The 18,859-nt window shown below is 40.9% G+C and overlaps 3 protein-coding genes across 6 annotated transcripts; 2 read left to right on the top strand and 1 right to left on the bottom strand.

The window, feature by feature from the left end:
• Positions 742-6,583, top strand: LOC8085179 (ferrochelatase-1, chloroplastic). Of its 2 annotated transcripts, none has more exons than XM_002453094.2 (9): positions 742-972; positions 2,018-2,333; positions 2,781-2,924; positions 3,101-3,202; positions 3,864-3,967; positions 4,311-4,437; positions 4,804-4,956; positions 5,149-5,249; positions 5,805-6,583. In XM_002453094.2, the coding sequence occupies exons 1-9, from the start codon at positions 926-928 to the stop codon at positions 6,118-6,120; spliced, it is 1,410 nt and encodes a 469-aa protein (XP_002453139.1). In that variant the 5' UTR covers positions 742-925; the 3' UTR covers positions 6,121-6,583. The 2 variants fall into 2 exon arrangements, with proteins under 2 accessions (XP_002453139.1, XP_021315664.1); XM_021459989.1 differs by lacking the exon at positions 742-972 and adding an exon at positions 1,053-1,509.
• Positions 7,077-8,918, bottom strand: LOC8066490 (cytochrome P450 89A2). The gene has a single exon (XM_002451317.2). The coding sequence runs from the start codon at positions 8,834-8,836 to the stop codon at positions 7,304-7,306; it is 1,533 nt and encodes a 510-aa protein (XP_002451362.1). The 5' UTR covers positions 8,837-8,918; the 3' UTR covers positions 7,077-7,303.
• Positions 12,937-14,823, top strand: LOC110434478. Of its 3 annotated transcripts, none has more exons than XM_021458577.1 (6): positions 12,937-13,240; positions 13,329-13,407; positions 13,494-13,936; positions 14,022-14,195; positions 14,317-14,383; positions 14,524-14,823. In XM_021458577.1, the coding sequence occupies exons 2-6, from the start codon at positions 13,396-13,398 to the stop codon at positions 14,527-14,529; spliced, it is 702 nt and encodes a 233-aa protein (XP_021314252.1). In that variant the 5' UTR covers positions 12,937-13,240; positions 13,329-13,395; the 3' UTR covers positions 14,530-14,823. The 3 variants fall into 3 exon arrangements, with proteins under 3 accessions (XP_021314252.1, XP_021314251.1, XP_021314250.1); XM_021458576.1 differs by having other exon boundaries at positions 12,939-13,240; positions 13,497-13,936; positions 14,317-14,413; XM_021458575.1 differs by having other exon boundaries at positions 12,941-13,240; positions 14,317-14,413.

Here is an 18,859-nt window from a genome sequence, read left to right as displayed (position 1 = left end):
CACAGTTTATATGTAAATCGCGAGACGAATCTTTTAAGCCTAGTTACTCCATGATTGGACAATGTTTATCAAATAAAAATGAAAATGCTACAGTGCCAAAATCCAAAAACTTTTTCGATCTAAACAAGGCCTTAAAAAGTTCAAAGAGCATAGGGCACTCAACTCAGTTTGTCTACGGTTGATTCCTAGAGCTAGAAGTCTTTCCAAAATATTGATTTCTACTCCCTCCATTCATAAAAAAAATACAATCCTTACTTTTCGAGAAGTCAACCGGTTTAAACTTTGACTAAGTTTATATAAAAAATTACTAAACATTCATGATATGAAATAAGTACAGTTAGATAAGTTATAGGATATACTTTCATAAATTAATTATTTAGAAATATAAATATAAATATTATTCACTATAAACTTGATTAAACTTAAACTACATTAACCTCCCATAATTGCATTTGTTTTACGGTATGGAGGGAGTACGTAAGTACAGTTTCTTCAGTTTGTGATCCACATGTGCACTTTTGAGAAATTGCTCCTGTACGGTGTAGTTTTTTCATTTTTCTTTCTCGATATATATTTTCCACAGGTGCGGTGTACTTGTGGGCAACTCATCCTTTGCTTTTCTTTATTTTACAAACAACTTCTTAAATTAAATCCAATTTTGCGGTGTGTCCCTGAGGTTTCAGCACAAATGCGTCGACGGCGGCGGGGCAGTTGTGGATTCGTGTCATTTCGTGCTGCATGTTTCTGTCCCTGTGGTGTGGACCCCGCGTTTGACTTTGACCCACCATTTTCTTTCGCGGCGGGGTGCTCTGCTGGTCTTCCTCTTCACGCTAGAGCAAATCGTTTCTCTTCTCCCGTTCACCGCGCCTGCGCGAAGCCGACAACAAATCTAGGGTGACCGGCGACGCCCTGCGCCCAGCTGCCCATGTCTTCGTCGGCGCTTTTGCCGGCGACGGGAACTCCCCACACTGGGTATGCCCTTGCCCGTCCGCCCCTTCTCTGCCGTTCCTTGCTGCGCAAAATTGATCGCCCCAACCCTAACCTGAGCTATTTGGCTATTTGTATTCGGATCTGATCTAATCACAAGCGTATACATGTGTTATGCGTACTAACTTCGACCTTTTTTTTTTGGATGCACGGGTGTACATGTGTATACCCATGTCCTTTGTTGGGTACCGTCCGCCCCTGGTTGATGTCAAAATGCTGTAAGGAATCCTAGAATTAATCAATTTGCCACTGCTCTTGGCTGGGGCACTAAAGCCACGGGATTCTGGCACTGTTTACGACGATCATTTGTTTTTTCCATTATAATATTCTTTTTTCACTAGTGATCCGTTGTCTCCCCACTAGAGCAACCCTCATTTCGGAAATTATTATACTTGGTGACTTGAAGTAAGATCAATTTCTGTTCGATCCTCAAATCAAGATATGTTACTAGAAGAGTTGATGGTATCTAAATCTTCAGGCAAGATGGCATACCATCGTGGATTTACAAACCATGTTATTCAGGTTTGTATGTTCTGGAAGAAGGTCAATGCTTTGGGACCCACCCCCAAAAATTGATATCTGTTATTTGCTGGTTATTTCGTAATACACAGAAAACTGAAACCTATGAGTTTAAAAGGTCCATTTTGAGTTATATTGCTAAATCAGGGCATGATGCTATTGGACATTTAGGTTACGTATAAGCATTTGAGAACATATGTAAGCATTTCAGTTATATTTCTAAATCAAATTTGGTGCTAGCTAGTCGACATTTTGATCTGAACCCATAGTGAATCAGGGCATGATGCTATTAAACACTTCATCCTTCACATTACTAATTGTATGGTCTTCTAGAGATGTGTTGTCTTACAAGCTGAGCTTACATGATATTGCCACTGGGGATGGACAGACTGAATTGTGTGTGTGTGTGTGTGTGTTTTGTCTTCCAAATTGGATCATCTGTTCTGTTGGCATTGGCATCCAAGCATACATCATGGGTTTTATATTTGATTGGTTGTTCTACTATTGGCAGGTCATGTGGCAAAACAGCCTCTACAAGTTTTACTGGTTCTACCAAACATGAGCTGAGCTTGCATGGGAATGTTAAGCCGTTGCAATTAGCAGCAAATGGATCCTCTCGTTTGGCTTACAGAAGCCTAGTACTTAAAAATCAGTGGAATCTTTCTGCTAGCTCTTCCTCTGCAAATGCAGTTACCACCTTTGATGATGATGAAGTTGTACCTTCCAGTGTTAGTGATGAAAAAATTGGAGTACTGTTATTAAATCTTGGTGGTCCAGAGACCCTCGACGATGTTCAACCATTTTTGTTCAACCTATTTGCTGATCCAGTAAGTTGTTATACCCCACTGTACCACCACCATTATAATTTTCCTGTCAGTGGACCTGTTCATTAATTGTATCTAGCCAATCTATGGAGTGTATTCTGACAACTTTGAATGGTTATATGCAACTCCTTAATACAGGCTTCTGAACTATTCAGCATAGTAATTGCAGAGCCTAAAGAAAAAAAGAACCTTATTTGTGTGTTTTACCAATTGAAGTTTCCATTTCAATTCTTTTCCCTGGTAGTTGAATCTTGAATAAGTGGCAACTTAAACAAAAAAACTTTTGTGTGTCTGTGCTACTGAACATAGCAATAGCTAATTTACTAAGATCTGTCATTAATTATATGAATTTCTAAATTCAGTATCTATCTTCCTTGTAAGTCTACTGAATTTGTTTTCTTCATCGTAAGTTCATTTTTGAAAATTATCATAATTCTTTTTATTGATCAGGATATCATTCGACTCCCTAGACTCTTCAGGTTTCTTCAAAGACCACTGGCTAAACTTATTTCTACTTTTAGAGCTCCTAAGAGTAAAGAAGGGTATGCTTCAATCGGTGGTGGGTCTCCGTTAAGGAAAATTACTGATGAACAGGTATAAGTTCACAAGGCTGACTGTGTTTTGAAATTATTGCTGCATTTCTTTACTTTTGACCTGTTTTATTGATTGTGGTTTATCAGCTTGTTCAAAACTTGTTAATCTCTAAATCTTCCAAGACATGTTGATATCATTTCAGTGTAAATCACATTCTCAGTAAAATAATATTTCAGGCAAATGCTTTGAAGATTGCTCTGGAAAAGAAAAACTTGAACGCAAATATATATGTTGGGATGCGGTATTGGTACCCTTTCACAGAAGAAGCCATTGATCAAGTAAATTCTCATTCCCACTTTTTATATCTCATCAGCATTCAATCGGTTTCCAAATGCATGCCATTCTAGCATCTAGCAGAAAACCATTGTCATGTGTTGAAAAGACCATAGTACCCTGATTGAGTGGTGTATGTAGAGTTGTCCCTAATAACCCCCGCCTGCATATGCGTTAGCCTGTCCATGTATGAGCGATGAATAAGCAAATGATAGCTAACTCCATCTTTGCAAGCAGCACTGGTTTAGGCGGATCCTTTGGTTGAATCCAAAAAGAGAATAAAAGATGTTGTGAAAAATTGACAAAGTCAATGACCTGGCTACTACAATTTTGGTTGAAAGTTATTTATTTATTTATTTATTTATTTACCTTTTAGTAATGATGGTGTAGTGGTGATGTATCAGAAAAGTAAATTTAAGTAATCTTTAAACTTTAGACTGAAGTATGTTTGTTATCGAGATTTGGGAGCTAGAATGACATGTAACCTGGAATGTAGTTATTCTGAATATAATTTTCTTCTGTGGAGTCAATGTTTGCATGATTCTATTTGACATTTTTACCCTATCTTATATGAGTTTCATACCAAACAGATTTCATGATTATTCCTTCTTGTCCACCCAACTCTTGTCTGATGATTAACTATTTCTTGTTTTTGGTTAATGATAGATTAAGAAGGATAAGATTACCAAGCTCGTTGTTCTTCCACTTTACCCTCAGTACTCCATATCAACGAGTGGGTCAAGCATTCGTGTTCTCCAAGACATTGTCAAGTAGGATCCCTTCTCCATATGAGGCCCTTTTATTTTTCTCTAACACACAGAGAGCTGCATATATTTATCTTAATAAGAGAGGATAAAGAAACCAAACAACACAAACCACACCCTTAGGTACTGAACATTACGTACACACTTAAACTCAAGAAATTACCACAACCAACAAAAACATTACCACTAATCATTCCCTCACGCAATGAAAGACATCCCTTTGGGACCTGCTAGACCTCATGAGTTGGGTTGGCGAGGCACCATCAAAGACACCAGTTCTAGCATATGAGGTCCTATTGTCTTTGATGCTACAAGAACCTGAAATGCTAATGCATTGGTTTCCATGCAGGGAAGATTCATATTTTTCTGGTTTGCCAATTTCCATTATTGAATCATGGTACCAACGAGATGGCTATGTGAAATCAATGGCTGACCTAATTGAAAAAGAACTATCTGCCTTTTCCAATCCTGAAGAGGTGCCCTATTCCTAATTCTACCTCCATCTTTATTCTACAGTTAGCATGTGATAGCAGAGGATTACTTGTTTCATCTACACATTCCAAATTTCATTACAGCCATTCACTAGATAAACTTTTCAAAGAGAAATTTTCTTTGAACTATTATTTGGCATTGTTGTAGGTATCTTTCTCTAGATAAACTTGACATTATATACAAATGTGTTGATAGTAGCTAAATGCAAATGTTTAGTTCTATAAGACAATAACAAAAAAAAAACTCCATGACACTTTCAGAATTGCAGTTAGTTTATAGATAATCATGAAAACATTCTGCTTTAATTTCATTCTGACAATACTTTTTATTGTTGTGAAAATGAATGGCAGGTTATGATATTCTTCAGTGCACATGGTGTGCCACTTACCTATGTTGAGGATGCTGGAGATCCTTACAGAGATCAGATGGAGGATTGTATTGCTTTGATCATGGGGGAGTTGAGATCAAGAGGAATCTTAAATAGTTACACTTTGGCATACCAGGTATAAGCTATTAAAATTTAATTGGTACTTGTTTGACTAACCTCTGAGTTGTGCACTTATGTTTGAATGATCAAATATGTTCGATCACCTTGTGAGAAAACTAGAAATGGAAAATGTCAAGTTTATAGAGTTCCAAGTTACCAGTTCCTTCTAGTCACCATTTACTAGTGTTAACATTTATTGTACATGCAGAGTCGGGTGGGGCCAGTTCAATGGCTGAAGCCATATACTGATGAAGTTTTAGTAGAACTTGGTCAAAAGGGTGTGAAGAGCCTCCTGGCTGTTCCAGTAAGGTAATCAAGTTTAGCATTTCTGGCCATCTCGTAATTCTCCTTTTTTGGGGGTACAAATGAGGTAAGGAACATGTAGCTTCTATATGATCTTTTTTTCCTTGGGTCTAGTTTATCGCATGCATTTTCATGATGCATGTTGGCTCGTCATTTTTGTTTGTATTTATGACATTCGTACCTCTGGTGCAATCTTGAACGTCTGAAAGCCTTATGAAATATGAATTTAATGTTATAACATATATGTGCATATTATCTGTTTGCAAAAGCTTGCATGTTCCCTTGTATAATTGTATTAATGAATGAAGATCTTATTTCAAATAATTTTAGAATTAGATGCGTTCCTTAAATGGATCTTTTGCATGATAAAACTGGTTCATAGAACACAACTACACAATCTGAGATCTTAGTTTTTACAATCCATGAATGTCTTAATGGGGTTTTACGTTATGCTAGTATCTGCTTTACTCTTTTACTAGTCAAGAGTATGTTGCTGTGATTACTGATGTTTTCATACCACCCTTTATTGCCTGTAATCTGAGCCATTTATGACAAATACAGCTTTGTGAGCGAGCACATTGAGACATTGGAAGAAATCGACATGGAGTACAAGGAGTTGGCTCTAGAATCAGGCATTAAGAACTGGGGTCGGGTTCCTGCTCTTGGATGTACTTCAACATTCATCTCCGACCTTGCAGATGCTGTAGTCGAAGCCCTGCCCTCTGCTTCAGCACTAGCAACCAGAAAGCCTGGAGACACTGATTCCAGCATGGACCTGATGCATTACCTGACCAAGATGTTCTTTGGCTCGATCTTGGCATTTGTCCTGCTGTTATCACCAAGACTAGTTTCAGCTTTCCGGAACACCATGCTTTAGGTTGGCTAGGTAAGCAGAAATGGTGTGACAGATAGTTTTCCAAAGCACTAGATTTGAGATTGATAATGGAATAACTGCAAGGAATTTGGTGATCGTAACTAGTGATCGTATAGGCCACAAGATAGTAGCTGCAATTTGCAGTTCGTGATATGGTTTAGAGGCAACATTGATCTGATGAAGCTATGAAAGCACGGAACATTACAGCTCAAAGATCTTTTGTGTCTTGTATAATTTTGTTTGGCACACCCGTAATACGGGAGGTTGTTACAGGTAGCTGCTGTCTTCCTTAGTAATACTGGAGGCTATTGCTACAATTGCTTTATGCTTGCCAAGGTGACTGCATTACTCCTATGCATAGGTGATGTAATACTGATTATTCCCTTCATCCCTCCATCCTAGAAGTTTTTGTGACGATTTAAGCGAGATGAGAAATGATGCATGTTAGCATGTACCATTTGCTAAAGCTAACTTCATTTTTGACGTTATACAGTATAAAATTCTACCTATGCACCGTACTGTAAGTATGAAGCATGAGGGTGTTTTTTAGAGTGTCAAAATTTTGCACGGATGCCTCGAGAAGTTGATCAACTGTCACAAGATCTGGAAAAAATTCATGTGAAAGTTGCCCAATTGATTTGTGCTTACTTATATGACCATGGATCCAGTGTTATGTTTTTCCCCCCCTAGTATATTTGTGGATTGGATGGGAAATCTAATTTGTAATCTTCTAAACCCCATCGCAGTACAATACTAGTATGTTAGGACATCATCCTAAAGAACGATACACACAGTATTTTCCCCCTTTCCTACATAGACATCTGGTTTCGGAAAATACCTTGCAACCAGTAACAGAACAGAAACATGCTGATAATCCAATTTTTCAGGAAGCAGAGTACATAAAGACTGAAGCAATAGCAATATTTTTCACACTAAAAACAAAATCACCAATAAAGGAATGATAAAAAGTATACAAAATACCATTTTAAAGAAGAGATGTAACATATCAACCTGCCACACAGAGCATGTTCGCTTGGTTGATAATTTATGACTGAAGTACTGTTCGAGCACTGTTGAAGGGCTGACATATTCAACAGATAAACTCAAGCTAGAGGAGGGAAAAGCACACAAGTCTGACAAAGCAGAGTCTAATTGGTTCCTCCAGTTGTGACCTTCAAGTGTTCGATCAGTTCCTTGGCACGACGCGAGCTCGGAGCGGGTGTTTCATGACGGTGGTGAACTCCATCAGCTCCGCCATGTCGACGACCTCGCCATCCGCCGGCGGCAGCCACTCCAGGTCCCGCACCAACCTCGCCACGAAGTACTCGGCGTGGTGCATGCCCAGCGCGTACCCGGGGCACATGCGCCGCCCGACGCCGAAAGGCATCATCTTGATCTCCTTGGTCCCCGTGATGTCGACGTCGCACCCCTCGCCGCCGTCCACGAACCTCTCCGGCCGGAACTCGCGCGCCGCCGTCCACACCGTCTCGTCGCGGCCCATCTCCGCCACCAGGAAGTTCACCTGCGCGCCTTTAGGCACAGTGTAGCCGCCGATCTCCGCGTCGCCTCGCACGCCGTGCGGCAGGACGAAGTGGCCCGGCGGGTGCAGCCGCAGGCCCTCCAGCACGACGGCCTTGAGGTACGGCATCGGCATCGCCTGGAGCTGGAGGTCGCCGTCCGGTGCGTTCTTCACCTCGTCGTGCACCTTGGCCTGGACGTCGGGGTGGTTCACCAGCTCCGCCATGATCCACTCCACCACCGTCACCGTCGTGTCCGTGCCGCCGGTCAGGAACTCGGTGCACAGGCTCGTCATCTCGGCGTCCGTGAGCGGCCGGTCGCCCTCCTCGGCCACGCGCAGCGTGCGGAGCGAGTCCGCGTAGCATGGCGGGTCGTCGCCGCCGCCGCCACGCGTGGCGTGGATCAGCGGAACGAACACCTCGTCCATCCTCCGCGCCAGAGCGACGTACGCCGCCCACCGCTTGCGGAACAGCCTCTTGGTGACCGCCGGGAAGACGGCGAAGATAGGAAAGGTGGTGTAGGACAGGATCATGCGGTGCTGCAGCTCCTCGATCTCGTCGAGCACCTCCCGGCCTAGCTGCGCGCCGAAGCACATGTGCGCCAGCAGCTGGAACATGGCGCGCCGCAGGAACGGCCTCAGCGTGGCCGTCTCGTCGGCGGCGGCGCTGGCGCTGAGGCTGGTGACGAGGGCGTCGCACGCCGACCTCCTGGCCGGCTCGAAGAGGCCGACGCGGCCACGATGCAGCGCCTCCGTGGCGAGGTTGCGGCGGACGAGGCGCCAGTACGGGCCATACGGGGAGGTGTTGATGTCGCGGCCGCCGGCGCTGAACAGGCCCTCCGGCTCGACGACCGGCGGGCGGTCGGCGAAGGTGGCGCCTCCGTGGACGAGCGCGCGGTGCGCCAGGCGGCGGTCGGCGACGAAGACGTGCGTGGCGAAGAGGAGGCGGAGCGAGATGACGGGGCCGTGCCGCGCGTGCAGCTCCCGGAGGAGCGGGCCCAGGTCAAAGACGGAGCGCCGGAGGGACAGGAACTTGGCCAGGAAGAGCAGCGTCGGCGGGCCGGGAGGGAGCCGGCCGTTGTTGCCCTCACTGCCGGGCGCTGAGTTCTTGCGGCCGCCATGGATGCGGCAGTAGAGCAAGAAGAGGAGTGAGGCTGCAAGTGGTAGGAGCAGTAGGGGCCAGCAGGCGCCGGAATCCTCCATTGTCGCGGCTGCGTGCTGTGTGGTGAGTGGTGACTGGTGAGCTGCATCTCTCTTGACTCTGACCGCTGTCGCCTTTAGCTGTAGGCTCTAGCAGAATTTGTAATCTACTACTATCTTAAACATTTTTTTTAGTTAGCATATATATATATATATATATATATATATATATATATATATATATATATATATATATATATATATATATTGGAATAATTAGGGTGGAAGCATATAATATTATTATTATGATATCATATTATCTTGCATGTATTTTGACTTTTGACTGCGTATCTTGACTAGGCTCTAAGATATGGAACTGATTATTTTTTGTTCATGCCACTCATATACTCATCGACACGTAAACCTTCCATCCATGAGATTGGGGGTTGGGGGGGTGTGTGTGTTGTGTGTCAGTATGCATACGTAGGGGCTGTTTAGTTGGTGAAAATTTTAGTTTTAGCTAATATAACATTTTATTTGTATTTAATAATTATTATTTAATTATAGATTAACTAGGCTCAAAAGATAGATTTATTAAGGACCGTGACGAGTCTGTCTATGGCCCTGTTCGCTTGAACTCCAGTGAGGGGCTCATTTGACTGAGGCTGACGGAATTCAGTTTTCACTTGTTTGGGTAAAGACATGAGCATGAGCATTTCCAACGGTTTTGTATTTTATCTTTGGCAAAACATAGAGTTTGCCAAGTCTTAAATCAATATGGAAAGAAGAAAAAAAAGTTATCTCTAATGGTTTGGCAAAATTGAGTTGGCAAAACCCAAAGTATGAACCCATCGGTTATTTTTTCAGGCGAAATTTTTCTTCACGCTGTCGACTCGGTCGCGCATATTTCTTCGCGCGCTATTCCTAATGCCGCCGCCTTCCATTCCCGGTCGTGTGTGCACTTGAAGGAAGAGAATGGATCAAAGTGACAGAGACTGCTTGCAGCTTGCAGCCGCAAGGGCTTCTTGGAATGTAGCTAGCATACTGGAAGATTAGGGCGACAGAGACGACTTCAGCTAGGTCGGGCTAAATCGCCGCCGGGGGTTGCTATACTCTATAGCATCATCAATATGTTATCGTCCTAGACGGAATCCATGTCGCCGACGACTCCATCAAGCCGGCATTGTCCAGCGATGTCTAGAACTGAAAGATCGTAGCCTTCAACTTTTCGCGAGAAGAAAACGGCGGTGGCAGCGCGGGGCTATATAATGGCAAGCGCAATACACGGTTGACATATATGCCAAATCTGGCTAGGAATATGTCAAGTTAACTAAAATGCAATTGGATAGTTTTTTTAAAAACTTTTTTTGCAAAAATAAGAATGCTCAGCTGGGATGAAAAAGCTTTCCTTAGCTTGGCTCGTCGAAAACGAGTTTTATTTTTGTTTTTTGCGGGCCTGGCTTGCTGGACATGAGGTCGCTCCCAGCTAACAACATTGTTGCATAATTAGTATATATTGTATATATTAAATGACATTGTGCATTTAAGAGGTAATTAAGATTTAATAAGAAAAACTAAGACTAGTAAAACATATTTATATACAATAAATATGATAGCAATTTTTGCCTTACACATTTTGTCTCATGCGACATATTTTCATAGGACAAAACTAAACATTGTATCTACTTAGTCACGGTGGCCAAATACGAGCACCACGCAGAAAGGACTTAGGCTAGATGCACCTAAAAATCCAAAACTTTACAAGATTTCCCATCACATCGAATCTTGCGGCACTTGTATAAAACATTATATATAGATAAAAAAGATAATTAATTGCACAGTTTACATGTAAATCACGATACGAATCTTTTAAGCCTAGTTACTCCATGATTGGACAATATTTGTCAAATAAAAACAAAAGTGCTACAGTATCAAAATCCAAAAAGTTTTTGGATCTAAACAAGGCCTATGAGTCCATATTGACTAAGGCCTTGTTTAGTTCACCCCAAAAACCAAAAACTTTTCAAAATTTCCCGTCACATCGAATTTTGTGGCACATGCATAGAGCTCTAAATGTAGATAAAAATAAAAACTAATTGCACAGTTACCTGTAAATCACGAGATAAATCTTTTAAGTTTAGTTACTCCATGATTGAAAGTGCTACGGTGTCGATTTCTCAAATTTTTTCGAACTAAACGAGGCCTTATATGGTAATAGATTTTTCAAACACATCGACACGTGGCCTTTCATTCCTGAGGCGGGGCTGAGTGCGTGTGCGTCAGTGTGACAGTATGCATACGTAGGTCTTGTTTAGTTTTATTTAAAATCTAAAAACATTTTAATATTTCTCATTATAGATACATATATAAAACATTAAATATAAATAAAAAAATATTAATTATATAGTTTATCTGTTATTTACGAGATAAATCTTTTAAATTTAATTAGTTTATAGTTAAATAATAATTATCAAATACAAAAGAATGTGTTATAGTGTTTAAATCCAAAAGCTTTTTGATCTAGATAAGGCCGTAGAGCCTGTTCTACGGGATGCAAAAAGCTTCCTCAGTTTGGCTCCTCGAAAACGAGTTTTATTTTTGTTTTCTACGGGCTTGGCTTGCTGGATATAAAGGTGGCTCCCACCTAGCAACGTGATTGCATAATTAGTGTATATTATATTATGTTAAATGACATTAGTTAATTCAAGAGCTAATTAAGGTTTGCTGAATATACTGTAGCACTACGTTATCAAATTATGAAATAATTAAGTTTAATAGATTTATTGTCTCGCAAAATTAGTCTTGATTTATGGAGTTGGTTTTATAACTAGTCTATATTTTATATTTTAAATTATTGTTAAACATCCCATACGACAGGGGACTAAACTTTAGTAAGAGGTATCTAAACACCCCATGTACTCTAGCTTCACATCTGAATTTCTAGTTACACTTATTTTTTTTAAATTTCTAAGTTGATTTGTTGTGACTGATAATTTAAGTATGAAATTGCCTCAAAATACCTGAATGTTGCAACATCTTCATTTTTTGCGCAAGTCACGCCACGTGGAGCTGGTAGGCCTTGTTTAGTTCCAAAAAGTGAAAATTTTTCGGTACTGTAGCACTTTCGTTTGTTTGTGACATATATTATCCAATCATGAACTAACTAGGATCAAAAGATTCGTCTCGTGATTTTCAGCTAAACTGTGTAATTAGTTTTTATTTTTGTCTATATTTAATGTTTCATGCATGTGCCATAAGATTCGATGTGATGGGAAATCTTGAAATTTTTTTGGTTTTCAGGAACAAGACCCTAGTGTCATGAGTTTTAGGCCTTGTTTAGTTCTGAAAAGTGAAAATTTTTCGGTACTGTAGCACTTTCGTTTGTTTGTGACAAATATTATCCAATCATGAACTAACTAGGATCAAAAGATTCGTCTCGTGATTTACAGCTAAACTGTGTAATTAGTTTTTGTTTTCGTCTATATTTAATGCTTTATGCATGTGCTCCAAGATTCGATGTGACGGAGAATCTTGAAAACTTTTTGGTTTTCAGGGTGAACTAAACAAGGCCTTATATTGTACTCCCTCCATACCTGAATTAGTTGACGTTTAGGACAGGATTGTGGTAACCAAGAAGTGATTAAGTAGAGGTTAGTTTTTCTACTTTGCCCCTATTAAATAGCGCTGCGTGTGTTTCCTTTGCAATAGCCTAGTATAGCTCGATTGGTGAGACCTCTATGTCTTGAGATGGAGGTAGCCGGTTCGACTCCTTTGGAGATACTATTTTTTGATTTGCCAAGCCTTTTTTGTGTAGCACTTTTTTTTAATTATTTTACATGGCACTCTTCCCATGCATGCGCTTGATAGCATGAAGGGTTTGGCCTGGGTGCGAGCGTGCTGCCTTGACGCGTGCTGTGCCAGCGTATTGGCGACAAAGTCATCCTCGTGAGGCAGCACAATTAACTACGGGTGAAGCCGAGCAGTCGCATACGGGTGGCGAGGCACATGCAGGGGCAATTGCGTCCGTATTAGAGTATGCGGCTGTGCAACGTCAAGCTTTGCGAATTCTTCTCACCGGCCCAGAACCTAAAAAATAACAGGTACGGAGGGAGTATCCTGTATGTCAACCTTTCGTTCGTATCCGAGGGCACATTTGTTAAAGACCGTTGTCGCCTTGTCGGGATCTCTACAACACGAAACCCCTCAACAGAATCCCCGACTGCTCATTGGTGGGCTTGGGCGTCGGTCGGCGGCTGCCTTGCTCTTCGGTCCTCAGATCCGTTCCTCATCCTCCTGCTTGTGCCGTCGCTGTCCTGGTCCTTCAGATCCAGCGGCGTCAGGCGCAAGCGCAACTGTCAGGACGGCGCACGGCGGGATTTGGAGGGCGAGGTTCCAGGGGGCAGGAGCGGATCCTGAAGCCGGCAAGAGTACGAGCGCAGCACGACGAGTCGACGGCTGATTCCCAAGGTACGATCTGCCCTCTTATCCCTAGCGCCTGTCCAAGGCACGCTGCGGTGCGGAGGGAGGTGGTATTCACGCTCACAGCTGCGAGCAGGTCCTGCGCCGGCCAGTCGGTGCCATCCTCATTCCCTTCTCCTCTTCCGTAGATTGGCGCCGTTTTCATGGAGCAGCAGGTCCGTCACTTCTTTCTGTGATGGTTTACCTAATCCCTATCTGGTTTTCTGTTTTTTTTTTAATAAAAAAAATTTCTTGTTAACAGCAGTCCCAAGATATTAAGGAGGAGGTCCGTAGGTCAATTGTGCGTATATCTTTTGACTGGATGCCGAAGTCGAAGGACAGGCGGTTTATGGTTATTGCTGGCATTATTCTTTCAATCAAGGATGATGGGTCTGCTGTCATAGCAGCGAATTCCACATTTTTTGGGATGAGAAAAAATTTTGCAGTGAACTTCCCAAATGCTACAGGATATGAAGAAGGACAAAAACTTGTTGCTGTTCGTAAGCGCAAAAAATCTGCTGTTCTTGCTGCCTTTGAATCTGCTGAAGGTTTCTATATATTTGATGCTAAGCCAAGAGAAAATGGCTATATAAAAGCAGTCAGGTTTGAGACTCAGTCTGTTCAAGTTGGTGATCCTGTTGATTCATTTGTTTTTCCTAGAGAAGGGTATATTACACCAACCGGTTATTGCAGAGGTTCAGTAACGTAAGATCTCTCATATATTATCACATTATATGTAATATTGTTGTCTAAAAAAAATTAATGATGTTTTTTCTTCTTTAATAAACAGAGGTGTTTGTAGCAGAGTTCTATTTCATGATTGCCCTATGCATGAGTATGCTTACTTAGGATCACCATTGTTCAATTTGTCTGGTGATCTCGTGGGGATAACATATCTTGATCAGAGACACTGGCAAGCATGGACTGTTTGGCAGCTACGAGATACTTTTAAACACTGGAAAAGGTAGTATCTGTCCCATATTTGATTGAACTCAAAGAATAATCTAATATGAATAGATTACTTTTATTCTTGATTAAAATAAATTGGCTTCAATTATCTAACCTTTTTTATTTGGTATGTTCAGTACCTTTGTTTCCCAGGGAAATGAAGAACCTGCAGGGGCAGAAGCTCAAGTGGAAGAACCTGCAGGGGCAGAAGCTCAAGTGGAAGAACCTGCAGAGGTTGTCAGTGCATGATTATCGTTCATTAATGCAAATAAATTTTCCATATTTGAGAAAATTCAGTGTGTTATAGAAAAATATGCTTGCTGATAGCTATTTTTTATTTGAAGGGCTGACTATTGGTGGGAGATAGCCTGAGCAGCAGCATATGCAAGGAGATAACCTGAGCAGCAGCATATGCAAGATGCATGTCACGCATCTCAAAAGTCTCAGGCAGCTGCAACTGTGGAGTTGAGTTGTAGCCTAGTGTACGCGTTGATTTAGGTTTTATTTTTGAACTGTTATGTGACTTTTTAGGAACCATTTATCCTGCTGAGCTGTTTGACTGCTATGAGGTATTAATGTGACGCGATCTGTTGAACTCTTTTCACATTCATGAATGTTAAACAATTTCTATTAGGGTTTTATCATTGTTTTTTTTGTGGGATATGTTTATGTAATGTTTGGAAATGCATAGCCATATGCTCATGTTTCTTTAAATTATTAGTAAGCCGTGTGGCATGCTCGGTTGCCACTGTTTGGGAGTAGGTTAATTGTCTATTTGATGAATATTTGTAGAAGTTGATGGGTTCCAGGAATGTTGTATCATGTATTCATGTGGGTAATATGATCTAGTGGCATGCTTCGGCCATTGGGCATGCACTGGTTCTGTATTTACGAGAGATAAATAGAGGTCACGAAAGAAGAGTCGTTACAGTGAAGTTGACATCAGAGGATCCCGTCGCAGAGAAGCAAGCAGGCGAGGAGATGCTCGTCTTACACTATCTCCAACGATCGTCACCCAAAATACAAGACCCATTTGTCCTTTGGGTAGCGCTACAGGTAAAAAGTTCGATACCTATTTTTAGTCTTCTCCAACAACAAGACCTAAAAGACAACACTCTCTGCAAATAGGTCTCGAGGAGAGAGGATACCCAAATTTGGGGTTATGCCTCTCCTGATATCCAAAATGGGTCTTCTGTTTGGGTACTCTGTTGGAGGCTATAGGTATTGTGTTGGAGACCCATTTTAGGTTTGAGTTCTCAAATGGGTCTCCTGTTGGAGATAGCCTTAGGATACTCTGCATTCCAATTTGAGTTGGAGATTATGGAAGAAATGCACATGAATTAATTAGAAAAGGACAGTTGCACGGTCTGCACATTTAGGCTCCATAGCTTGATGGTTAGCATCGACCAAAGAAGATGAGCTGGTTCTCATGCCTGCAAACCAGCTACTGGAACTCCGGCGGGCTGGTTGTCTGTCTTGTTCAACTTCTTTGTTCCATGCTCAATCAGATGCTGGAGGGCCTCCATCTTTGTGCTTGTTAATCGGCCTCTCAAAGTGCTGGGCATAAAGATCAATGTCATTTTCAGTCTGTTGTGGCACAGTTTTATCAGTTGATAGTTTCTTAACTAGTAGTTCCTGAGCAATCTGAATAGCATCTTTGTCTACATTTGATTCTGCCTTTTTTTTTCTTGCCAACCTAGCTAGTACTCTTGCGTTGAGATGAGCACCGTGTCGAAAACATTTCTGCTCCGCTGTGGAAAGCATTTTTTTGTTTCATACATGTTTAACATGTGCTATCCTCACCGTCCGTGGGTGTTGTTTGAAAAGATGTAAAGAAAGGTTGCTTTGCTCTAACTGGAGTTTTTTTTAAATGGAACTGAAGAGGCCAAGGCCCCTGCAGAGAGAACTTTATTAACAAAAAGAGTACAAATTACATAAACAAAACAAATCTAGACAGAGTTAGCGGTTGGGGTAAGGGCATTGAGATAGACTTTATGAAATTATCCAGCCCCGAATCTGGCATAATCCCCCTCGATGCATTTTGGTTCTCAGGGATTGTTACCCTCTTCTTCAGTGCTACTCCGTATGTTGCGGGCAAATAAGGCTGGACAAAAAACTCGTAACTCGCTAGCTCGCTCGGCTCGCTCGTTAATAGCTCAGCTCGAGCTCGACTCGTTTTATAATGAGCCAGCTCGTTTTATAATGAGTCAGCTCGTTTTATAATGAGCCAGCTCGAGCCAGCTCGTGAGCCATAATGAGCTAGTCAGTTATCATGCTAGCAACTAAAATTGACTCGGTCATGATCGTAGTGGGCTAGTTGGACAAAACTTTAGTTTGTTTGTTAAATTGTTAAAACAATAAGTACTTTATTTAGTTTATTTTAAGTATACATGTGATGTATTTGTTGTTTAATTGCTTTTATAATTTTATAGTCTCTTTGTACTATGTTTTTATGATCTGGCTCGTGAGCCAAACGAGCTACTCGAGCTCACTAACGAGCCGAGCCGAGCCGAGCCAGCCTTCTAGCTCGTTTGTATAACGAGCCATAACGAGCCGAGCTATAACGAGCCGAGCTATTAACGACACGAGCTGGCTCAATATCCAGCCCTAGGGGCAAAGACTGTGAGCATTCAACATCTACTAGAATATGATGACCCGGCGGAAAAAAAATCAGTCTAGGGCAAGTTGTTGTTGTGGTGTTTGCTGGAGTTGTTTTGAATTTTTCCTCTAGCTTTATTCTTGTTAAATCTATGATTTTTTATAGATAAATCATAGATTTAACAAGAATAAAGCTAAATAAATCTATAACTAAGTTATACGTGATCCAATAGGTACGAAACTTTTACCATAGTTCAAGCATACAATAATGAGCTCACCATCAAAATTTTACCACAATTAAACCATAGGAACTACATATATGAATTATTCTTATTAATTGTAGAAAAACATAGATTTAAAACTACAAAAAAAAATTTGTACTAAAATATACCATATTATATATTCATTGTGTAGATCTACTCATTAGGAGTCCAACAAAATTGAATTTTTTATTTTATGATTTTTATGTGATTTATTATGATTTTTCAAAGATTCGGCAGAAATAACTAAAAAAAAAAGACAAAATCATCCTCTAAAACCACTCTAGGGGGTTATTTGACCAGTTTTGAAAGTTTAGAGGGTAGAATAAGAACAGGCTAACTTGGCTAACTAAAGAATGTTCAGTCCTCATTGCGTCATAGGGATGAATGATCGAGGTAGCTAGAAGATGATTAATTAGGACTTGTAAAATTGCTGTTTGTATTTGTTTTTTGTGGGTAGTATTTGTGTGGGATTAAAATGCTTACTCTTAATTGGCCTATCAGTAGAGGAACACAATGAACTAGTGCGATCAGTAGAACCACTTCGTGGAAGTGTGGGGAGGATGAGGATCATTTTAGCGAATAAGAGGACAAGTGAAGTTATTCAAACCAGCTCTGCTTCACTTGTGTACAAGGGTGATGAGCGGAGTTTGGTTCTCACATGTGGCCATAATTTTGGAAAAAAAAGTACGTGGAGAGATGATTAGGCTACATAATTGAGATACAGTTAGAGATTACACAATTGAGCATATCGTTTACCGACATGAGAGTCATGATCTTTTATTGTTTTTGGTCAAGGACCTGCTGCCTCAACACCAACATTTGAAGTTCTGTACTGATGAAGTGAAGGGAAACGACAAGGTTGTACAACTTGGGATTTCCGGTGCATCTCTATGGATCAAGAATAAAGAGCTTGTTCCCGCACCGGTCCAGGCACATTCAATTCTTACTGGTGTAGCTTGGTAAGTATAGATGCATATCAAATTAAGGATCATTTAGGTGTCCATTTCTACTTTTGTCTCATGTGTTTTTTAATGAAAATCAATATTGTTTCTTTCTCATACACAGTACTAGCCCATATAAAATTGATGATGGCGATCAGCTTCATGAGAAAATGCACTATAATTGTCAAGCCATACAAGTTCATTTAGGATCTTCCCTCTTTAAAAATGGTAAACTTGTTGCAGTTCATTTAGCCACTGATAAACATTGGAGAGAAGGTGTATCAGCCAACATAGTCTTGCATTCTCTAAGAGAACACCTTGAACTGGGAACTGTAAGTTGATTTTTCAATTTTTGTGATCGTGAACGTGAATCTTATGCAACTAAGGCTTTGTTTAGTTTGCAAAATTTTTGGTTTTTTGGCTACTGTAGTATTTTCGTTTGTATTTGATAATTATTGTCCAATCAGAGACTAAGGTAAACTTGTTGCAGTTCATTTAGCCACTGATAAACATTGGAGAGAAGGTGTATCAGCCAACATAGTCTTGCATTCTCTAAGAGAACACCTTGAACTGGAAACTGTAAGTTGATTTTTCAATTTTTGTGATCGTGAACGTGAATCTTATGCAACTAAGTCCTTGTTTAGTTTGTAAAATTTTTGATTTTTGGCTACTATAGCATTTTCGTTTGTATTTGATAATTATTGTCCAATCACAGACTAAGGTAAACTTATTGCAGTTCATTTAGCCACTGATAAACATTGGAGAGAAGGTGTATCAGCCAACATAGTCTTGTATTCTCTAAGAGAACACCTTGAACTGGGAACTGTAAGTTGATTTTTCAATTTTTGTGATCGTGAACGTGAATCTTATGCAACTAA

The sequence above is a fragment of the Sorghum bicolor genome, chromosome 4 (genome assembly GCF_000003195.3).
Source record: "Sorghum bicolor cultivar BTx623 chromosome 4, Sorghum_bicolor_NCBIv3, whole genome shotgun sequence".
Classification (NCBI taxonomy): domain Eukaryota; kingdom Viridiplantae; phylum Streptophyta; class Magnoliopsida; order Poales; family Poaceae; genus Sorghum; species Sorghum bicolor.
The sequence above is the reverse complement of the archived record's forward strand: the minus strand, read 5'-3'. Positions and strand labels throughout refer to the sequence as shown.

Coding starts and splice junctions, on each gene's coding strand:
- LOC8085179 (XM_002453094.2), top strand. CDS start 926: ATGTCTTCGTCGGCGCTTTTGCCGGCGACGGGAACTCCCCACACTGG. Junction 973..2,017: donor ACGGGAACTCCCCACACTGG/GTATGCCCTTGC, acceptor TACTATTGGCAG/GTCATGTGGCAAAACAGCCT. Junction 5,250..5,804: donor CTCCTGGCTGTTCCAGTAAG/GTAATCAAGTTT, acceptor TGACAAATACAG/CTTTGTGAGCGAGCACATTG.
- LOC110434478 (XM_021458575.1), top strand. Junction 13,937..14,021: donor TATTGCAGAGGTTCAGTAAC/GTAAGATCTCTC, acceptor TTTAATAAACAG/AGGTGTTTGTAGCAGAGTTC. Junction 14,196..14,316: donor ACTTTTAAACACTGGAAAAG/GTAGTATCTGTC, acceptor TGGTATGTTCAG/TACCTTTGTTTCCCAGGGAA.
- LOC8066490 (XM_002451317.2), bottom strand. CDS start 8,836: ATGGAGGATTCCGGCGCCTGCTGGCCCCTACTGCTCCTACCACTTGCA.